General features: G+C 36.5%; 4 protein-coding genes across 6 annotated transcripts in view; 2 read left to right on the forward strand and 2 right to left on the reverse strand.

Moving 5' to 3' along the window:
• LOC104753889 overlaps positions 1–1407 on the forward strand; it is a 4750-nt gene extending 3343 nt beyond the window's left edge. Inside the window, exons 3-5 of the mRNA XM_010476074.2 lie at positions 61–325; positions 721–803; positions 994–1407. Of these exons, the coding sequence (XP_010474376.1) occupies positions 61–325; positions 721–803; positions 994–1098 (453 nt within the window). The 3' untranslated portion in view covers positions 1099–1407. The remainder of the gene's footprint in view (positions 1–60; positions 326–720; positions 804–993) is intronic.
• Positions 2510–6044, reverse strand: LOC104751622 (probable receptor-like serine/threonine-protein kinase At5g57670). The gene is made up of 10 exons (XM_010473611.2): positions 5625–6044; positions 5437–5534; positions 5100–5352; positions 4293–4988; positions 3958–4206; positions 3707–3870; positions 3546–3625; positions 3313–3460; positions 3075–3224; positions 2510–2996 (listed from the first exon to the last, which is right to left on the reverse strand). Exons 1-10 carry the CDS (start codon positions 5800–5802, stop codon positions 2751–2753), a joined length of 2262 nt encoding a protein of 753 aa, XP_010471913.1. The 5' UTR covers positions 5803–6044; the 3' UTR covers positions 2510–2750.
• LOC104751625 (glutathione S-transferase TCHQD-like) lies at positions 9748–11360 on the forward strand. Of its 2 annotated transcripts, XM_010473615.1 has the most exons (4): positions 9754–9975; positions 10097–10164; positions 10299–10544; positions 10644–11360. In XM_010473615.1, exons 3-4 carry the CDS (start codon positions 10336–10338, stop codon positions 11233–11235), a joined length of 801 nt encoding a protein of 266 aa, XP_010471917.1. In that variant the 5' UTR covers positions 9754–9975; positions 10097–10164; positions 10299–10335; the 3' UTR covers positions 11236–11360. The 2 variants fall into 2 exon arrangements, with proteins under 2 accessions (XP_010471916.1, XP_010471917.1); XM_010473614.2 differs by lacking the exon at positions 10097–10164 and having other exon boundaries at positions 9748–9975.
• LOC104751623 (histone-lysine N-methyltransferase ASHH2-like) lies at positions 11382–22415 on the reverse strand. 2 transcript variants are annotated; one of them, XM_010473613.1, is made up of 18 exons: positions 22160–22415; positions 19324–21762; positions 18993–19197; positions 18213–18385; positions 18014–18093; positions 17785–17916; positions 17583–17699; positions 17398–17490; positions 15099–15176; positions 14872–14928; positions 14078–14801; positions 13942–13997; positions 13609–13685; positions 13433–13515; positions 13250–13329; positions 13020–13099; positions 12695–12740; positions 11382–12549 (listed from the first exon to the last, which is right to left on the reverse strand). In XM_010473613.1, the coding sequence occupies exons 2-18, from the start codon at positions 21749–21751 to the stop codon at positions 11671–11673; spliced, it is 5388 nt and encodes a 1795-aa protein (XP_010471915.1). In that variant the 5' UTR covers positions 21752–21762; positions 22160–22415; the 3' UTR covers positions 11382–11670. The 2 variants fall into 2 exon arrangements, with proteins under 2 accessions (XP_010471915.1, XP_010471914.1); XM_010473612.1 differs by having other exon boundaries at positions 18014–18102.

Below are 23434 nucleotides of genomic sequence, written 5' to 3' on the forward strand. Positions count from 1 at the left end.
ATACCTTCATTCTCTTACTTCTATTTTGAAATTTGTCTTTTCTGATTCTTTCTAATTTTCTATGCTGACATTTTTCATTTTGTTATAATGTTTTCCAAGGATCTTGAAGATGGTGTTGACCCTGATGATTTATTCAACTCTTCGTATAGCAAGAGGCTAATGGAACTTCTCAGAAATCCCTATGATGAGGAAGAGTACTTGCGACTCTATACTGAGGCATCACTCAAAAGACCATTGACTCGGTCTAGACAATTACGAGATGGAAGAGAGATTGAATATAATGTTGAAGACCAGTTGGCACCGTCATATCTCGAAAAGTATACAGGTACAAACAAATTGTACAATGTGTTCTTGTGGATGTGTAGTGTGTTGAACTATCTTCTCAAAGATAAAACATTTTAACGAATGGATAAGTTTTTGTCCTATATAAAAGGCTAGCTTGAGGCTCAGTCAGCTAACTCTAAGTCTCTAGAGGAAAGGTTGCTGTAGGAGTTCTTACATTTATGCGAATCATACATCTTTAATTGGATATTCACACTTGTTGGGATATCTGCTTATTATATATATTATAATCTGAGTATTGCTAGAAATGATGTATTCCATTCGTGATACTTTCTTGGTGAAATTATTTCACCATGTCCTGTAGTTTTTACCTTTGCTTTCCACTGAACTTATACTCGACTGCAACCATATTAAACTTACTTCGGTTTGATTCTGCAGATTTCAACAAGATTTATCATCGTTATCAGAAGGATCTTCCTCGATCTTTAAACCTGTTGCGCGGATTCTTCTTTTATTTAGAGGTAGAGTTTTCTGTTTCATTGATTTTTCTTGGCTACAACATGTGCAAAGTCGCCCGTGTGCATTGGTCTCGTAAAACCCTCTTGTTACCATAAAACCTTGAATGCATTATTTTATCAATATAACAGATGAATGTATAGAGTTGTATGCGCCATAGATTAAATGTCTTTTGTGGTTCGCTTTCTTTTGCAGAACATAGTTCTTGAAGGTGCATTCAAACCCTGGCTACATGAAAAAAGTTTGATAAATCTGTGCGTTGATGCTAGAGAGTGCATAGATATGGTAGGCAACAAGTAACGCGGCACCACACTGTTTTTAAAAGTACATCTTAAGTGAAACTCAAGACTCTATTCTATAAGACAGTCTTGGATATGAAGCAAAACGAGAGATCCTACAAGATTTGTATTTGCAATCTCAAGGCTTCTTTTAGGTTCGTCACTATATGGTAGTAATAGTAGTGGTAGTAGTAGTAGTAGTTTATGACTTCATATTAATAGCTGCAGATCTTGATGTGTAAACTGTAGTATTATGTATACTCTATATAGCTTGGAAGCGAACTAACAAATTGAAGAAAGGCCTAAAAGCCAAGATTTCATTTATACTCTACATCACTGTGTTTCGCCCCAGAAAATGAGAAAGCAACTTGTATTATACTCTGTAAACACTTGCCACTAGAAACGTATTACCCTACCTACATCACTGTGTGTTTCCCCTATTAGGCATTGGAGAAAGAAAACCTACCAGACTTCAGTATAAGAACATTTGCAAAACTGAGACTTCTTACAACAATAATAACAATCAGGCATACACTCTGGAACCACCTGTGGAAGAACAAGTTAACCAGTCATCAGGGATCTCTTGTGCAGACGAAATATACTACCTTAGGGCTGGGCAAAATAACCGATAACCAAATAACCGACCGAAACCGAACCGAAAAAAACCAAACCGAACCGAACCGAAATTCTTCAAATACCCGAATGGTTAGTAAAAATCTATATCCAAACTAACCGAAACCGAACCGAACCGAACCGACAATTAAATGGTTAACCGAAATATCCGAAAACCTAGAAGATATCAAATATTATATACTTAATATTATGCAAAACTATAAAATAAACTTAAAATATAAATTATTTCTAGATTCAAAACAATTAAATATTTTAAATAATCAATATATGTAAATGTTATTATTTTGAATTTACAAAGTTAAATACTATTTTGTAAAATTGAATCAATATTTTTCCCTTTTTTGTATTTTTGTTATTGTATATTTGGTTAATTTTGGTTATATTCGGTTAGTTTTGGTTATATTTGGTTTATTTGGTTAATGTTAATATAATTTATGTTAGTTATGGTTATTTATTTAAATAACCAAACCGAAACCGAACCGAACCGAAATTTCAAAAATATCCAAATGGTTACTATATTACTATATCCAAAATAACCGAAACCGAATACAACCGAACCGAAACCGAATGGTTAACCGAATGCCCAGGCCTATACTACCTCATGGGTAATGATTTTGTTGTTGAGCCTTATTGGTACACGATCCATTCACGATACAAGTTAATGATTTTGACGGATCAATACATACTAATACAAATACGAGAAAATAAATGTAAACTGTTTCTAGAAAAAAAAAACGATTTCTTTCTTTTATTCTTCTTAATGAAGACAAGTACAAGCACTTTTTTTCTTTCCTACCAAATTCCCAACAACAAGCATTTCCCTCTCGTTTTTATTACCACAGCTATAAGCAATTTGCCCAAAAAAGACTTACCGGAAATAGCAAGATACATCCCAAACAATTAAAATCTACAATTACAGTGTCCTAAACAGGTGAGAAAGGAGGGCTAAAAAGAACCCCACAAATCCACCACCCACCGGTTTCCAAAGAACGCCCTTTCATATGTACACACACACACAATAGTTTCAGTAAAAATGGGCTCTTAGTCGAAGCTCGACGAACGGCTTGTCCTGCCTTTAAGATAATCCTCAACAGAGACGCCTTGCTCGATGCTTCCCATGGAGATAGAGTCATCTTCAACATCAAGAAGCGCCACGTTAAGGTGTGACTGCAAGTTAGATCTTTGGCATTGCTTATCCTTGAGCATCTCTGACTCTTCTGATGAATTACTCACTTGTTGCAGTGCCCACTCATGCGTGTCTTCATCGCCTTTAAGTAGCTTTAGGACCTGCATCATTCCACATTCGTTAAGATAATACATAAAGCAATGATGTGAAAAGGCTAGTAGATTTAAAACTTGAATTACAATGCTCATTTTCGGTCTAGCTTGAGGGCTACGTCGAATACAAAGAGTAGCAGCCAACGCCATCATCTGCATTTGGTCGTTATCGTTGTTATCCCGCAAACTCGGATCTAATAACTGAGAATACTTTCGATCATCTAGAATTGGTTTGGCCTGTACATGAACATCATACATACTTGTTTTCAATAAGAGTATAGAAAAAGCTTGGTTTTGATCTTAATTGGTATGCAGCAATACATACCCACATGACTAGACTCTCCTGTCCCTTTGGACATCCACTGCTAATCGGTTCTCTTCCAGATAGTAGCTCGAGGAGAACAACGCCAAATGCATAGACATCTATCTTATCATTTACCTTACCATACATAAAGTACTCTGGAGCCAAGTATCTGTAACAAGAAACAGAAGCTTACCATAAGAACATTTTCAAGAACTTTCATAAAAACATCAGCCAAAAACCAGATTCTTCCATACCCAAAGGTTCCCGCAACATCAGAGCAGATTATATGAGTTCTAGATATAGACGCCCACCTCGCAAGCCCAAAATCAGAAAGCTGGGAACAAGGTATAAATATCTTTTTAGTATTCTCGCCTCTTTTGACATATGAAGAAAAACCGATAAAAATTGTTTTTACCTGTGGCTCAAAATCATCAGATAATAGTATATTTGATGACTTAACATCTCTGTGGATGACAGGTTGTGAAGCACTGTTATGCAGATAGTTCAATGCCTCGGCCACTCCAACAGCTACTTTATACCTCTCGCTCCAACAAAATGCAAGCGGATCTTTCTTGTTTCCTGGTTATGAAACAGCATTTGTTAGATCCATGATCATAATAGAATCTCTGAGTTGCTTAAAAAGACAAGGGTCTGTCTAACAAGTACCATGAAGGTTCTCTTCTAGGCTTCCCCTTGAGAGATAATTGTATACAAGTAATAGGTTATGATCTTCAAAGCAAAATCCTAAGAGGGAGATAATATTCTTATGGTGTAATGTTGTGATGATTTCAATCTCAGCCACGAAATCATTCAAGACATCTTCAGTTTGCTTGAGAATTTTGACAGCAACCACTCTCCCATTGGACAAACAACCTCTAAAAACCCGGCTGCTGCCTCCTCTTCCAATGAAATTATCTGAAATCAGATTGAACTTTTTAGTTATAAGCCTTGAAAATTTTCAACATATCATTCATAAGTAAATGAATGAGAGAAGGACCAACCAGTGGAAAAATTCGATGTGACTGAAACAAGTTCCTTGTACTTGAAAACCCGGCAAGCTGAAGAGAACCTCTCATAAAGTCCCTCTAATTCCTCCGGCAATTTTCTTGGACTATTGTCAGGAGATGACTTCTTGGAGATAGAGTTGATACCAAACGGAACAACTGCGTTTAAGCTTGACAAATCGTCTTCAGAAGAATCATAACCAGGTTGATTAGTGTCCCTCGTAGGAAGCTTCAGAGCCCATTGAACTACAGGTATCTGTTTCGACAAAGAACTATGAGGAGTAGTAACAGACTGTCCTAATGTAGAAACAGCACGACGAAGCAAAGGCCAACCTGGTCTAGATTCAGGCAATTTCCCATCCAACATAGTTATAGAACCGCCTGAATCTTCTGGACCATTCACAGGCATAACCTCCATTGCTTTGTGACATTCATCATCATCATCATCATCTTCACTCCTTTCATTTCCAGGAGTATTTGTATCGTTTAGAGACAAAGAATCAGAACCACAAACCGCGCAATTCTCAAAACGCGCAGCAGCTAAGGCCTGCTGTAAACTCTGGCTACCGGATTGAACTTCATCATCCTCTTTTGAATCTTCCTCGGAATGGCTAACTACTTTCGTAGTCTTATTCAAAGTAACAGACCTTTGAAGCACATTCAACAAAGTAATCTTCCTAACATCTTCCTTCCCTATAACAACACCCCAATAACAGATTATTTAACAACTCAACCCAAACCGAATCATATAGATACAAAAATGTAGAAACTTGGAAGAAAAAAAAAAGAAAAAAAAAGTCATACCTTGAGAATGATTAATGGTAGATAATGGAGAACCTTCTCTTTGGAACACGATTTTACCATTGTTTACAGCAATCACCCAACAATCCTTTGATAGTTTCTTGGCTACGTACTTAGCAACGGAAGCTGGTGAACGAATCGTGTGGTGAGTTTTTGAAATCCCAACTAAAACTTTCGATGCAGAGAACGATTTGGCTTCTCGAACTATAATCTTTCGAGCAGAGGAACCACGACATAGCTTCAGCTTCAGATCCACCTACAAAGAGGGGAAAAATTCAACATTTCCTTTGTTTATTTTCTGGAGAAGTTAAAGCAAAGGATCAAAATTGCACTTCTATACCTGTTTCAAATTGCAGAAACCTTCATAGACGTCAAGAACAGAGTCGAAAGTCTTAACAAGAGAGAGAAGCGAAGAGTTCCCTGCTCTATCGACAATCTCTACACAAAACCCCACAAAAGATCGAAACTTTTGTATTAAAAATCATAAAAAGACCAAAGCTTTTGTGTAGAGAATCTAAAAAAATGTACCATTTCCAAGGATATGAAGAGCGATCACAGTATCACCAGGCTCGGCGACTTTAACCAAAGCCCAAGTGAGCAACTCTCTGCTCGGCGCGTCGAGCTTCACGCCGACAACAATCATACGCCCACCTTCTTCTCCTTCTTCCTCGACGGAGCTCCGTTTCTCTCCGCCGTTTTCAATCATCTTCCTTTTATTTTCACAGAGAGAGAGAGAGGTTGTCTGGATTATTCAAGTGTGATCTTATATCCTCCTCCTCCTGACGTGTGTTTCCCAAAGACAAAAGAACATCGTTTTAAGGATTTATATACTCTCCAAACAAAACACACAAAGACAAGATCTTTCTCTCTCTCTCTCTCTACCTGCAGAGGCTTAAGTTTTAACCGCAGGTTTGGTTTTGCTTTTGATGCTCGTCACAAGAGGCGCAGCCTTCTTTTTAGAATTTCATTTTTCCTTTTTTTATTTTTTTTTTTTGTCTTTCAATGTCAAAAAACAAAAAAAATGATTTTTATAAACCCTACTCCACAGTATAAAATCATTATATATTTTCTACTCATTTTCCAATTTTGACATTTTCTCAACTATGCATTTTTTTTTTTTGTGAATCACCCACCACCATGACACACAAATATGTTTCTTATTATTAATTTTGCTAAATTGTAAATTATAAAATCATCATAAATTTCACTATTTTATTCTGAAAAGCCAACTATGTAGTAACTTCTATGGAAACAAGTTTTTTTTAGTTAATATGATGTCCCATATGTATATCAACAAAAAAAGGAAGTATATACAAATTTTATCCTATATTTAATCCTTTTGATATATTGTGGTTTTGGAGCATACACTTTACTTAAATAATATACATCAGAAAGATTTATTTAAAAATCATATAAAACTATATACTTATAACAGAGGTGAGAGGACCACAAAATCGTATTGAAATAAATTAGTAGTAAATAAATAGGGAAATAAATCTGACTGCAACCCAGAATGGGTCGGTGTAAATAGCCCGTTTTCGTGGTTCAAACATGTCCAGCCCCTAAGTTAAAAAAAAAAAAAAAAAACACAAAAACGATCATGTCATGTGATCCTTCCAACAACCTACACGTGTCAATGTCACTAGATAAACACGTCATCATAACGGAAGAAGACCTTTTCCATCATTACCGGTGCATCAGGTCAGGTAACGTACCCAACATTAAATTAGACGACGTTAAAAAAGTATTGGTAACGTCACTTAACGCCGTTTCTCATGCCCCCGCCCGCCCCGAAGAAGAGAGTTAGTTAGTTATTATTATGGAGGGAAGTATAGTAACGGAATACCTGCCGTTTTAGTAGCGAGAAACGACACGCCAACTAAATCCGAAAGGCATGTGTCAGCGTCTACCTCATTTAGTCATGGAGACATGGACCATATCTCACTTTTTAACTAATTTATTTATTTTCTTTTTTTTTCTCAAGAAAAAACAATGACAAAACTAATGGAGTGTATATGATTATTTTCTTCGATCAAGGTTCGGTTTTGGATTTGATTTCTAACAAGAAATATTCCTAATTTAATGTTTCTTTTAAAAAAAAAATCATGTTTATATGATTATATTGTGTCAACTAATTTTTAGGTTTTATAGAAAGCTGAAAGCATGTATTGTTTGGTATTTAATCCATAATGTTGAATAGTTAAAATGGCAGAGTTGATGAGAAATGAAAGTGGCAACAAACTGAGAGATCAAAAACGTTTAACCAGACGATAAAGGAAACGTAGACTCTTCAGTTGGTGGCTTTTAATTTTTTTTTTTTTTTGGTTTCTGCCACGACAACGCCACTCGCTCTTTCTCACGTATCTCATCTCTAAACTTAATCTTAATTAGTTTTATACCCAATCATTTTCTGTAGGACTATTAAATAATTGCAACTTGTCGTAAATTCGTAATTAATACATATACGTACGAATCGAAAGACCGTGTTCCAATAATTCGCATGATTTTTGGGAGTCGAATACTTTGCACAAAGCTAATTTAGCCTTTTAGTATTATAAAAATATGGGAATTGATTACGATCGAGTTTGCACTACTAAGTATGAACATAAATTAAATGATGATTCATCTTTTTTATAATACTAGTAGTGATAAAAAGATTTTTCCGACGTATATAGTAGTATCTTTCAATTTTGTCAAACACATGAGGCAACTTTCCAATTGATTATACAGTACTATATTTGATTATTTGACATCATATACTCTTCTTAATTAACATTTGACTCCGTTTAAATTGAGATAATGAGATTAATGGAAAATTTTAAAATTTTCCAAAATTAAATTTTGATTTTGCAAAGTAGCGTGAATCATGACCATACTAATTCCCCACCAAAAAAAAAAAATCATGACCATAATAATTTATAAGCAAAAGAAAAAAAATCATGACCATTAATAATACTAGCATGTCATTTATTAAAACGAAGGAGAGTATACAACACGGACATATGCATGTCACAAGTTCGCTAGGGCAATTTAATAGAATTAAATGTGAAGCAAAAAACGAAATTAATTGGTATTTGGCCACTCTTTATCTTTCATATAATATATTGATTACTTCCTTTAATCAATACTAGTACCTTCAATGATAAAGTCATAAGCCACATGACGTACGTAGTGAATTATTATCCTTTTTTAAAAAAATATTATTAATTGATCATTCATTCAAACTTAAGACGAAATGACAATATGTACATTAGTCTAAAATATCTACATCAAATACAAATACAATAACATACTACACGACATATATAAACCATAAAATAAAAACTCTATTTGGTTGATAAAATGATTAAATAATATTGTAGATTTTTTAGGATCGGAACTCTAAACTTTTAGCATTTGTCAATTGTAAAATATATTCTACGTAATCTAATTATTCACGAAATATCGCAGAAGTAAACTTTCAATACAAGTATATACAACTATCAGAATTGTAGGTAAGAGACGAATTGTCGTATGTGTCAGTGTTACCGTCACGTTGATTGTTATTATTTTTTTTTTTTATTTTTTTTTTATCATCTACACGAGTATATCTCTATTTTACAAAACTAGATAGCTGTAGATAAAATTCGACTATTTTCACTGAACGAAAACAATTAGTAACACAAATGACTACGATATATGAACAAATCTGCAACATGCATTGACGTTGATGTTTCTCTAACTTGTTGATGAAAGCCTTGAAAAACTCGTTTTTCTTTTGGGGGTCAATGATTACTTTTGGATCTACTATGAACTAAAGATGCTTCTATATAAATTTTTGGCGAAATATAAAAGAAGAAGAAAATAGAAGACAAGATCTTGGTTACAACATTAAAGTTTCTTAAATTCAATAGATTTGTGATGAATAAGGCCATATTTATAACATATTTGGCTAATTACGTGTCACAGTTTTGATGGGTTATAGTTATTGTCCCTTCTATTTTAAAGGTTGGTATTATTCTTGGTCCAGGCACGTGAATTACAATGTTGTCCAATTTATACATTCTTATATTTTTTATTTATGTTTCAGTCGTTTTGCTATTTATTATTAAATGGTTGTGCCAAAGTGGGCTTATTATAAGCTACGGCTAAAATTGGGCTGTATTTAATATTACTAAATGTAAATATCCTCCTCCTTCTCGATAATCTATTTAAGGCCCAAATGAGATGGATACAAAGTAGGCCTAATACAAAGAAGAAAGAACACAAGTGACAGTGTGACACTAACGATCTTTCTTTCTTTTTATTCTTTTACATCACCAGAATCCAAAAATGGCAAAAGTAAAAATGACAAAAAAAAAAAAAAAAAAAATTCCAATCCCTTCTGAATCATGAAAAAAAAAATGATAATATGGATATATCTAGCAATAATAGAACCAATAATTCAGGTGTATGTTAAAAAGTAAAGAAAAAAATGAAGAAGTTGGCAGGTTGATCGGAAAGACATATACACCCTTGAGAGACAAAAGTGATCATTAAAAGCGCTTTGACCTTGGCGGATAAGTTGACCAATACCACGTGGCAACATCTGAGAGCGAGTAGAGACATCTGCGTCTACGTAAGCCTTTTTAAACGTAAGCGCAGTGGGAGAATTAGATACTCGCACTTTCCTAAATTTTTTTCTTGTTCAGAGCAAATCTTAGCTGTATATATTTTGACGTCTTCCTTCGAAAATTAAAAAGGAGAAAAAAAAAAGAAAAAAAAAAAAGACAAAAATTTAAAGAAGGAAGGAAACCTCAATTCGAGAAACTAAATATACGAAGGTTTCCCTTTTTTCGTCTAGTTTTGATTCAGTTCTTGTTCTGCCTTTCTTCTCCAAGGTGTTCTGTCTTTTCGTTGGGTATGTCTTTATTTTACTTCTTCTGTTATTAGTAGTTAAATCACCAAGTTACCTGTATTGTCTTCTTCTTGTCTTTGTTTGCTTCAATCTTTATGGTCTCAACCTCATTTTGTTTGATCAGATTCCTTGTATATCGTGCTTATTAAACCCCTTTTCCCAAATATGAATCCACCTTTTATGAAGCTTCAGGTCTGTGAGGTCAACAGTTAATTTGGTGCTTTTATGTCTGAAATATATTGATTAGTTGATGATTTTTTAGTGGATTATATGGAAGAGACTTGGACTTGAATGTCTTTTTTAATATATATATCTTAAATTTGCAGCTCTTGGACTGTATTTGGAGGATATTGGTCTGAAGCAATGCAGTTATATCATCATCCTTACTCATTAGATAGCCAAAGAGTGAGACTAGCTTTGGAAGAGAAAGGCATTGATTACACATCATACCATGTCAATCCCATCACTGGCAAGCACATGGACCCTTCCTTCTTTAGGATGAATCCAAACGCAAAACTTCCCGTTTTCAGGAATGGTTCTCACATCATTTTGGACACTATTGAGATCATAGAGTATGTACTCACCATTTTCTAATAGGGAATATTCTCACTTTTGGTGCTAGGTTTTAATTTTTTGGAGATAAGTAACTAGAGCTTTTGTGAATTTTGCAGGTACTTGGAGAGAATAGCTGAGGTTTCCTCTGGTATAGAAGATGCTACATTTGGTAGAGAAGTTCTTGAATGGATGCGGAAGATTAGGGAATGGGACCCCAAGCTTTTCACTCTTGCTCACATACCGGATAATCGTCGTCTCTATGTTTCCAAGTTCTTGAGGATGGTTGTGATTGCAAGGATGGCTGAGTCTCCAGACTTGGCAAGTGCTTACCATAGGAAGCTAAGGGAAGCATACGATACAGAAGACAAACTAAAAGACCCTGGTGCCTTAAGACGAAGCACAGACCATTTGCTTAGGCTCCTAGATGAGGTTGAAACAAAGCTTGAGGGGACAACATATTTGGCAGGGAACGAGTTTAGTATGGCTGATGTAATGCTAATCCCGGTGCTAGCTCGGTTATCCCTGTTGGATTTGGAAGATGAGTATATAACTAGTAGGAAGAATCTGGCTGAGTATTGGATTGTTGTGAGAAGTAGACCAAGCTACAAGAAGGTAATTGGAAGGTACTTTAATGGATGGAGAAAATATGCAACACTTGTAAAAACTTGGATGTTTGTTAGAGTCAGAAGTTTGCTCAGAAAATATTGAATTGTCAAAAAGTTTGGTTTTTTTTTGTTTCCCTCACTTTTCCATTTTACAGGACATTCTTGTAAAGTTGAGAAGAAACTTACTCCTTTTGATAACCAAATTATTAAGAACAATATTTTATTTAAGAAGTTTGCGATGCAAAGATCTCAGTGTAACTTAAAACTTCTTTGGAGTAAAAGAATGTGATTTGCTATTACAATGAAATGTGACCTTTTAATTATAGTAGAATGTTTTTGCTTTTGATCATAAACAAAAGAATTTAGAATATACTGAAAAAGGAGTTGAAAAGGAAAGAAAAGAAACGCACATGAGTCCCCTAAAAGGGGATCTTCCTATGAGCAAAACTAACCAATCAACCACTGTAATTCTCCTCAAGAGCTGCCTAGTCTCCATAACAACTTCATTGGCTGTGTACTTCTCTAAAGTTAAGAATACTTAATTGTTGAGCTTCTTCTCTACAGTTAAATTTCCAGGTATAGGGCTGTTTGCTGTTTTTTCCCACCCATTGTTCCGCATCCATGGGGGAATGTTCTGTTTCTGTTGCCGAAAATAACTTGTTCCTATATAGGATGAAAACTCTCTCTTCCGGTTTGGAGCGGGTGAGTCATTCACGGCAATACTTGAGGTGTTACAACAGGATTGGTTGGGTTCAGTTATAGCCGGTAAGGTCTCAATGGAGCAAGTCGGGTTTCCCATGGAGGAGGAACAGACTGTTCCGTTTCTCTTGGCAAAAAACTCACCATGAGACACTGGGGGTAGAGGTGGAAATGGATAGAACGGCATGCCAGGAGCAACAGACCAGGTGGTCGGGTCCTCTTTGCCGGGTGAACCAAATTGATGAACAATGCTAAGTGGAATACCATAGGATACCGGTAACCGAGAAAGGAACTTTTGTTGCGGCTTCGCAGTAATTGCATCAGGCACATCCGTGCAAGGTGATGTAAACCCGGGTGGAAGGTCATCTTGGACATCCTGATTTCCATTAGACGTTCTTTGTTCTTTGGTCATAGATGGCTGGTCCCATCTGCTTTTGCGCTTGCGTCCATTTGTCTCAGGGAGACTGGAATTAGGTTCTGAATATCCCTCAGATACAGATGCTGTTTCAGGAGTTGTAGCCATTGATGTTTTGACAGACGCAACTGGTTCTGCAGGTCTTGGGGACTGATGATTATATTTAGGCTCTTGTGATGCTCTGAACCTGCTGTTTATAGGTGACCTCATAGACTCGGATCTCTCCTCCCTGTTGATGGGCCAATGTTTTCTAAAAGGTTTAGGGATCCATCTGTCTCGGAATTTCCGTGCAATTTGATGAACCTGCAGCCATATACATGAAAATAATTGGAAATTAAAAGCTAAACCCCTAGATACTCATTTGATCAAGGTCGAAGCTTACTGATCATTAAAATAAATCAAGAGTCCAAGAATACAGTTTCATAAGGGTAAATGAGACGTCCAGTACCTGTTTGTCCTCATGCTCAGTGAAAGATAGAATAGAATCCTTAAAGCTGCGTGTAGATAAACATTAAATGTCATATTGTGTCCTAAGAGAATCTGAAGAACTAAGGTGACATTATATAGCAAGGTTCGCTGAAGACAGATAAAACTATTTTTGGCATTCACATTGTCAAGTAGACCAAGTGACAGGTGAATTCTAGTAAGTTACGCACAGGGCCAATTTAGTATAAATCAATTTACTAGACAGCCAGATTTCACAATTCTACTAGTGACAGCATAATATAGTTTTCACTCGATCAAGGATAAGGCCATGATTAAACTTTACTAACCTTTCCATCTCTGCACACGGAGGCCTTCTGATTATATGCTCCAGTGCAAGGATTTCCCTTGTAGCAAGATACTCTAATACCTGAAAGTAAATTCAGTTATATTGATTTGTAAGCAAGCTAGACCATTTCAAGAAAGCATCATTAGCCAACGTGATGAGAAGAAAATTTTAAGATAACTAATGCCAAGTGTTTTCTGACCCATACATAATCAGAGGTTAAAAGGAATGTACCTTCAGAAGTTTCCGGAGTATAGGGGTCTTTTTAAAATCACTCCGGTATTGTTTCATGATATTATGTAACATTTGCAGACCTGGATGTGTTTGGGGGTTATTTCATCTTTACGAGATAAGGCTCATAAGATACAAAAGAAAACAGATAGACACATGGACCAAAGTAGAAGAAGACTGACGTACCATTCTTGTTGATTACATCCACTAAAACAGATTTTGACTTTGTCTTCAAAAGGGCATCAAGAATCATTGAAAGATCTCGATTGCTGCATTAAAGTTCACAAACACCAACAGGAATTCAGGTACAAAATGCAGAGTATAAATGGGAACAAAGATAAGCAGGTCAGATTCTTGAAAACCTTTGAATTCCTTCATTATTCGTGCCTCGGGAAGCGGCAGTGAGAAGCAGAAGTTTTAAGTAGCCTTTTGCTGAATCCTGTTTGTGTAAGATAAGAAAACCAACTAAGTATCCATTGTGCAGTTGCTTGATTGAGGAAAAGTATTACGAATATAGAGAAGTCAAGTGGAAAAGAATCATGTAAAAGTGCTCGGTCTTACAAACCAAAAACAAAAAAAAAACCGCAGAAGGAACAAAACATGATGTCTTAACCTTAAGCATAACTAATTGAAGGTTATAACTAATTGAAGTATAAATCTTATAGACTTCAGAAGTAATGCTATATACAACTTACCCTCCGCTTGCTTATCCCTCCCGCAACATCTAGTAACTCGTTCAGTTTCCCCTCAACTGCAAAATTGGTGTTATTAGCGAAAATGACTGAATGATGATGGTATCTTAACAATTCATGTCTAGAAGTAGTACAATACATGTTTCAACACGTCCGCTGGGAGAAACTTCCTCTGATCCTTTAGATTTGATGGGCTGTTGTTGCAACTTACTCACTGGTATAACCTGTGCTTTGTTAACACCAGGAAGACTACCTCCTTTGTCTCGCTTACTCGACCCAGATGAACGAGAAGTTTTCATACGAGGACGGGGTCGTGGAAGTATCTTTTTATCTTCCCCCGATCCATGCTTTGTCATCTTATCAGCATTTGCACCATCCGAGGACAGCCTGCTAAGAGAATTAGACGTGGGAGATGTGCTTTTAGTCTTCTTTTCAACATGAGCCTCCTGCCGGACAGAACTAGCAGGCGTGTCTGACCAAAGTTCCTTCAAAACTCCAATCGGCTGAAGAGGTGGAAGAATTTCTCGATCTGGAAGTGGTAAAGATACCGAGCTCTGTAATTCGGCATTATCAGGAGCATGGTCCTTGGAACCATTAACCATTTCAGAGTTCTGTGGCATTTGCTCGTCAACGTCATCAATGAAGGTCTTAGATGTTGCATCTAAGATTCCTTCCCCACTTTCATCTTCTTCAAGGATCACAAGTTCAGGATACTCTTCATCTGAATCACTTTGAATAATTACATCACCGTTCAGGGGATCCCCCCCAATATACCCTCGGCAATGTGATGATCCGCAATAGCACTTTTTGGCAGCAGCACCAAAAACCCTCACATAGTTGTAGTCAAATGTCAACTCTTGACCCTGGCAACGAACCAGCAGATTAAAAACTACTGAAACGAACTCGCAAAATTGCAAGTGTGGGAAAGCCTACCTTCTTAAGGTCTTGCATGGAGAATATTCCAACGCAAATTTCACCATTCACCATCCACTGCAACAACATTTAAGAAGTACCAAATGAAACCCATACACATGAGAAAACAGAAAAGATGAAATACCTTTATTAAAATAATAAACAAGCAGAAAGAAAGATCCCAACTCATCACTGGATTTATAATCAGACCACAAGACATGCTATCGCACAGAACACTTAGTAGTCACCTTTTCAGTACGACAGTTTGGTTCACAGCTATGGTTAATGAAACGCCCTAAATTTCCCTTGGCACCAGCATCTATTACCTGCATTAACAAAAAACTTAAGAAGTTATTGCAAGGTGCAACATAGAGCATAGTTTCAAAGGGAATACAGTAATTTAAAGCCAGTGCAGATGATATGCTAAGGAATGCAATTATTCCAAACACAACCAACAAAAGTAACCTAGGCTTTAGTACTAAATTAGCAGGAGCATCTAATCTGTTACCTTTAGAGCTTAAGTAGAGATGGCGAAAATGATCTAGATACAGACGAGTGTCAGATGAACGAAGACACAAAGAGAAGACGATTAGTCTATTCATCTTAGTCTTGTAAAGGAATTTTTTTTTTTTTTTGGCACACGTGGATCACATAACATAATAGTAACTAACCAGAGGTATAAGCAAATTGCTTAAGCAGAAAAGCGTAACAAAGATGGAACTTCACTTCTCTAAATATGCTACCTAAATCAGAAACGAGTCACTTTCTGGCAACCATATATCAATTTTAGTGTCCATCACACATTTTAATTCAACAACTCCACATAGATTTAAACAGCAAATCACAAACAATTTCGATCAAAGATGAAGCAAAGAACTAGCTGAGTCATTGAAAGGGAAGATGTTACCTCATTCCCATTCAGTGTCATGAAATAGAAATGTTTCTGACCCTTGCAAGCATATTCCTTTTGGCGAGACTCGTAGGATTGCATATCAAGCACCTGTTATGTATAACCCACAGTATATATAAGGGTCAAAAGCCCATCTCAAACAGATAACATCCTCCAAGAGTTTAAAATCATCACAGACATACCTCTCCAACATACTCAATAAGGAATTGTCCCTCTCGTACATCTTCGAGCAATCTCAGGCCATAACCCTTCTTACCAGATTGGAATCTCTCAAACTTAACATACTTCCGTTTTTGAAACTGCAGAAATATGAGCCAAAANTTAACAAAAAACTTAAGAAGTTATTGCAAGGTGCAACATAGAGCATAGTTTCAAAGGGAATACAGTAATTTAAAGCCAGTGCAGATGATATGCTAAGGAATGCAATTATTCCAAACACAACCAACAAAAGTAACCTAGGCTTTAGTACTAAATTAGCAGGAGCATCTAATCTGTTACCTTTAGAGCTTAAGTAGAGATGGCGAAAATGATCTAGATACAGACGAGTGTCAGATGAACGAAGACACAAAGAGAAGACGATTAGTCTATTCATCTTAGTCTTGTAAAGGAATTTTTTTTTTTTTTTGGCACACGTGGATCACATAACATAATAGTAACTAACCAGAGGTATAAGCAAATTGCTTAAGCAGAAAAGCGTAACAAAGATGGAACTTCACTTCTCTAAATATGCTACCTAAATCAGAAACGAGTCACTTTCTGGCAACCATATATCAATTTTAGTGTCCATCACACATTTTAATTCAACAACTCCACATAGATTTAAACAGCAAATCACAAACAATTTCGATCAAAGATGAAGCAAAGAACTAGCTGAGTCATTGAAAGGGAAGATGTTACCTCATTCCCATTCAGTGTCATGAAATAGAAATGTTTCTGACCCTTGCAAGCATATTCCTTTTGGCGAGACTCGTAGGATTGCATATCAAGCACCTGTTATGTATAACCCACAGTATATATAAGGGTCAAAAGCCCATCTCAAACAGATAACATCCTCCAAGAGTTTAAAATCATCACAGACATACCTCTCCAACATACTCAATAAGGAATTGTCCCTCTCGTACATCTTCGAGCAATCTCAGGCCATAACCCTTCTTACCAGATTGGAATCTCTCAAACTTAACATACTTCCGTTTTTGAAACTGCAGAAATATGAGCCAAAANACAACCAACAAAAGTAACCTAGGCTTTAGTACTAAAATAGCAGGAGCATCTAGTCTAGATACAGACGAGTGTCAGATGAACGAAGACACAAAGAGAAGACGATTGTCTATTCATCGTCTTGTAAAGGATTTTTCTTTTTGGCACACGTGGATCACATAAGAGACATAAAAGTAACTAACCAGAGGTACAAGCAAATTGCTTAAGCAGAAAAGCGTAACAAAGATGGAACTTCACTTCTCTAAATATGCTATCTAAATCAGAAACGAGTCACATTCTGGCAACCATATATCAATTTTAGTGTCCATCACACATTTTTTATTCAACAACTCCACATAGATTTAAACAGCAAATCACAAACAATTTCAATCAAAGATGAAGCAAAGAAGCAGCTGAGTCATTGAAAGGGAAGATGTTACCTCATTCCCATTCAGTGTCATGAAATAGAAATGTTTCTGACCCTTGCAAGCATATTCCTTTTGGCGAGACTCGTAGGATTGCATATCAAGCACCTGTTATGTATAACCCACAGTATATATAAGGGTCAAAAGCCCATCTCAAACAGATAACATCCTCCAAGAGTTTAAAATCATCACAGACATACCTCTCCAACATACTCAATAAGGAATTGTCCCTCTCGTACATCTTCGAGCAATCTCAGGCCATAACCCTTCTTACCAGATTGGAATCTCTCAAACTTAACATACTTCCGTTTTTGAAACTGCAGAAATATGCGCCAAAATTTTTTGAGGGTGATATAACTGACTGTAAATGTAACCCTTTCGCTTGCAAACAAGATATTATACCTGCTGATTTGAACACAATTCGCCAGCCGGGCACGTACTGGGAAGACATTCAATGTTAAGCATTCTATTGAGGCATTCTTCTCCACAACCCAACCTACCATCAGGTGGTGGTTTGCAATGACAAACCATTACCTGTCCAAAAAAAATGAAACACGATAAGCAACACAAGCACAATTAACCTTAAGGCATTACTAAACATAAGAAATGGACAAAATACAAGGAAATTAACCTCGTCAATTGTTTGAGATTTACGATTGCGATGAAGAAACTGGTTAGTTTTTATAGCCTTGAAGCACGCCTTTTGTTTACCTGCAAGAACTACGGGCATGAAAACAGGATAAAAAAAAATAGATGAAAAACCATATGATATTTTCAAACATTCTAGCCAAGGGTACTCTCAAGGTTCCCCCATATTGAATTATAAGCACCTGTCAAACGCTTGCTCTTCTGTTCCTTTTCTTTCCCTCTTTTAGCCAAATCACAATCATATGCATCTGCTTCCTCCTGTCCTATGCCCAACTCTTCATTAATATCTTCATTTGACATCTCTTGAGATTTTGAGCAATCCGCAAATTTTGTATCTGAGTTGTTCCTACAGATCCTATAAACAATAGAGAATCCATATTAGATACAGAGACAGACTACAAGGTATGAATGACGTAGCAAATCTGGAAATGATACAAAACAGCTACAAGCACAAAGTCCAAATGTGATGAACATCAGAAAGATGAAAAACTCCATCTGCTTATACGATTAACATTCCGTCACAAGTACCAGATGAATTCACTGTAAGAATTTTCAAAAAATGTTGAATAAATTATATAAGAAACGTATCAGAAAATAAGAAGTTCTAATAAACTCGTTTTTAACTTTTGATACGAGTGCGACGAATACAAAGTTAACAGAAATTTGTACACCCCAACAAGATTAACGACAATATGTAACACACTGGAAATTGCTAAAAAAATCAACATAACATGTAACAAACAGAATAATCAACAAGAATGAAGTATTATCATCGTTAGGGGGCACAATGAAAAATTAACCAGAACAGTGTGTAGCAATACAAAGACATTGTCCAGTAAAATTGGCCACATTCATACCAAGTTATGATCACATGACAAAGTAAAAGAAAACACGTAATAACAAAAACATCTGAGAATTGCATTAAAACAAGTACATATTCAATATGAAATAATATAACATACCATCTGGAGCTCTCGTCAATTGATCCTACAACAGAAGCAGGTATCCGTCGCCATTTATAGCAATCATCACATCGAACCCAGGCACTCTCTGAGGAAGAGCTATCCTCAATAGTACCGTCCACAACCAGTTCCCCAAGGTTCACATCTGATGATATGGTACCATTAATGGCACTGGTTTTCCCATTATCTGCATCTAGAAGGGCACCTATACATATATTCACAAAATGTGCCAGTTAAAGAAATGGAAAACATAGGGATGCTATTTAAATAAGCAAAAAACAATATACGATTGAGGATTTCTATACTTAGAGATAATCAAAAGAGTAAAAACCTGTTGTCTTGTGAGACTCTATCCCCCCTACTTCAAGATGATCACTATCATCCCTTTCATTACTGCTATTCATGGATTGACGTTGCTCTACTCCCTCATGAGATTCATTTTTTCTCCTGTCTTTAGCAGATTCAGAAAGCTTGGATTTCCCTTTCTTTGTTACTTTCCTTTTAGACTTAGCATCTTTACTCTTTTTAGCACTGAGAATTAGATGTGAACCATTTTCCAAAAGAGATTTTGAAGCAGACAATTTATCTTTTTTTTCTAATCCTCTGTTCTTTCCGACCACATCTTCTGGAGCGCTGTAAACACCATGATGCAAACCCCCTTTCTGTTCAATATTAACAATCGAATCAGGCACAGAGTTAATAACTTCGGAATCTGGTGAAGTTTCAGCATCTAGGGACCGCGTCCCAGTGGCCCTCTCGCACTCTTCAACCATTATACTAGTGGAAAGGTGTGGGTCATCATCTAAAACATCACCACCCGGCTTCCTACAAAACCCCCCATCGTCTTGTTTCTCATCCCTCATAAAATCAGATGATTGCAGATATGGAACTTTCTCCACAAGGTTGTTTTTCTCTTCCAAGTCCTCTTTAGTTTCCCCATTTTGCAGTTTATCCACAGCAAAATTTGTTGATCCTGGCAATTCTAGACTTGATCCTGCCTTAACAATACCATTAGCAGGAAAAGAGTTACCACTGACCTTAGAGACTGTAATGTTCATAGGATTTTGGCCACCACCAAATTTAACTTTCAAACGTAGGCAAGAGCCACTTGATGCTTGGATGTTTTTGTTAGATCCTTCTACATATCCGTTATGAGAACTTCTATTATACTCTCCATTTTTAGGATTGCTCTGAGATTTCTGCGCATCATGATGCGGAGGTCCATCATAGGGAATATTATTGCTCTGTAAGAAGATTTCAGTGGTCCTGCTAGGCAATCCCCACTCAGATGAACGGCTTGTTTTTAAAAGAGAGCTCCTCTTCTGCTTTGAGCACTTAAAAACTGAATCAAGGTTTCCTGCTGATTGTTTCTTTCTAGAGGATTTTCTCGGATGGGGGGCACTCCTTTTTGTCTGCGCCTTTTTACAATGTTTACCATGTCGGGACTTCCTACGGGAAGAAGACAAGCCAATTTCACAAAAATTAGTCCCTGATGCAGAAGCAACTTCACCACCTATTCTGCCATTGCCATCCACTATTCTGAGTGGCTCAACTGCATTGTCAGGATTACAGACTTCGATGTCTCCATTTCCAAAGGTCGATGGAAAATTCCACATCAAAGAAGAGTCAGTAATATGGGAGTTGGCTTCAATACCTAAAGTATTTTCGTTTATGGGTGATATCTGACTGAAAATTTCAGCTCTCAGATCAGCAGCTATACCATTATTCATACTCAAAGCGGCCACAGCACTATCAATTGATGAATCCCCAACATGATCTTTTAGAATCTTTTCATTCTTTTCGGAAAGATCATTGTCAAGCTCATCCTGCTGTCCCAGCTTCAAATCCGGTTCGACTGTCTCTGTGTGTCCGATGTCATCAAGATCATATGAACATCGGCCACCGTCATTATTACTTAGCATGCCTGTAATAGCTAATGAAGGGGATACCACAATAGGCAGATTGCCTTCAATTTCACTTGAATCATTCAGATAATCTTCTGCAGGGCTACAGCCAAATACACCAGAGTCCATTATCGTATCTGGAAACGGACAACTCTGAAAGAATGATATATCATCAGAAGAACCAGAATCTTGATCACTCGATGGTTCATTTCTTCCTTCCTTATCTCCAGCATCAAAGGTAGAGGTAATACCATCACTGCCAACTTCATCAGGGTTTATGTGCTTTGCGGTTTCGAAAGACCCCATTTGTTCTGGTACATCATCATTCAATAAATTCGATTCATTCTCTATTCCATTGTCTCCTATAGGAAATATTGTGCCACCACACCCTTCATCTACTATCGCCTGAGGAGCTCCTTCCTCTTGCATACTCCCAGAAACAATGGATACAAGGGAAAATTTGGTGTCCTGACTCTCCTTTCCATCATCCAGCTTGTTGCAGTCTACCAGTAAATCAGCATCACAAAGGAATTGTTGAGATTGTTGAACCTCATCGGAAACCACTTCCTGCTTCTGAGTGTCTTCAGCGTCGCAACAAAAATCTAAACCATCATCAGAGTTCCCAGTATGTTCATTACAGTTACTGATTTCATCTCCCATTCTCTCGCTATCTATAAAGCACTTCCTTTGACCCTCCTTAGTTGACTTTACAACCGACGCAACCTGAGGAGTCTCCAAACTAGTGACTGAATCTAAATTGTACCCAGAAGAACTCGGAGGAGACTTTAAACCCAGAGAATTAGCATTCAAATCGCCAGAAAGAGAGCCACTAATACCGTTCTCCTTACAATCCATCGTAATGCCACCTGTGTTTCAAAGCCATAGAATTAGCATTCTCAACAACAACAACAACAACAAAAAGAGGGTTTTTAATGAGAAATCCGTTGAAGTATACTAATTGGTAAATCAAACCATGCAATGATTCAAGTACCCTAAACAGATTCTCGATAAAACACATCCCCGTGATCCATAAATCAATCAGACAAAGGAAAAAAATAAAATAAAAAATGGAGAAGGTCAACCATAAGACCTAACTCAACACAATAGACACCTCAATCATCAACATTGATGATGACAACTAGAAAAAAAAAAAAAAACCTCCGATCTCTTCTGATTTAAACACGCCGCAACGCAAGGAAAAGTAAATTAAAAAAAAAAAATCGTCACCAAAAAATTAGAAAAAAAAAAAAACGAAACCCTAACCTCATGAATCAGAAGCGATTAAGCGAATGCCAACGAACATATAAGCTCTGGGGGAAACACGAGAGAGAGACGGATAAAAACCCTAGAGAGGCGGAGAGGATTACGATGGCAGCAGATTTAAGAGAGAGAGAAGAAGAAGAAGGAATCGGAAGTAGGCAAAGAAGCGACAACGCGAGGCGGTCAGTTTTTTAGATACCGATTTTTTTTTTTTTTCTTTTTCTCTTTTTCAGTAAAATAAAAGAAAAAAAATGTATGATGTAATCCTCCTCAAACGTTGCTACTTGCTATTCCCAATTTATATAAATTTATGTTGTTGTCAATTTGTTGTAGGCTTTGGACTCAGGGGTCTTTTCGTTATTCAGTCTCAATGATTACAATTAAATTTTAATTGACGACCAAAGAAAATATTAATTTGTTGACAAAATAAAACTTTAGGTTATAATCTTAATTTTGGGTAAAGTCATAGGTTTTTTTTTCATTCTTTAACCCCAACATCTGTTATAAAATAAAAGTTGGAAGAACTTTTCATAGAGAAAAAATTCACACCAGCTTTCTACCAAAAAAAAAAAAAAAATTCACACCAGCTTTACTAAAAATGCATTGCCAATTTATTTCCAGGATTATTCAGATCTATGGGATAGTCCCGTGTTCGTTCATTCAAAATGGTCCCAAAAGGTGGTCCATAAAAGACCAAAAGTAACAAAACTGTAAGATATTTTAATTTTATTTGGTTGTTTATTTTATTTATTAGCTTCTTTGCTTTATATGATTTCTTGATTAGTCGTTCCTTCCTATTATGATTCTCCCCACTCTTCCATAATATCCTTTATCATTATAAATAAATAAATAAAGTAGTATAACTCAATTTTATTCAACTTATTATTTTCAATTTATTTAGTCTTAAACCACTATTTGCACCCTATATATATCTTCGCCACTACATATAATAAGCTGAAAAAGCAAAAGATATAAAGAAGGTTCATACACGAAACAGATTCTCTCGCTATTGTTGTCCACCTCATCAAGTACTTCATCTTCATCCACATCGCATTGTTGTCCGCGCCGTCCATATATTGTGATGGAACTTAGAGATTTGGAGGCTAAAAGCCTAAATTAAAGGGCAAAGACAACGTCGACTATGTAAAGAAGCGAGAAACGGTCAAGTGTTGTAAGTTTGTAGAGTCCCTGCTCTGTCAATTAAAATATTATGGGTATACGTACATTTGTATAGAGGTGATATCATAATATCGGGGAAAATCGAGAGATATATCGCAA

This window comes from Camelina sativa, chromosome 16, assembly GCF_000633955.1.
Source record: "Camelina sativa cultivar DH55 chromosome 16, Cs, whole genome shotgun sequence".
Taxonomy (NCBI): Eukaryota; Viridiplantae; Streptophyta; class Magnoliopsida; order Brassicales; family Brassicaceae; genus Camelina; species Camelina sativa.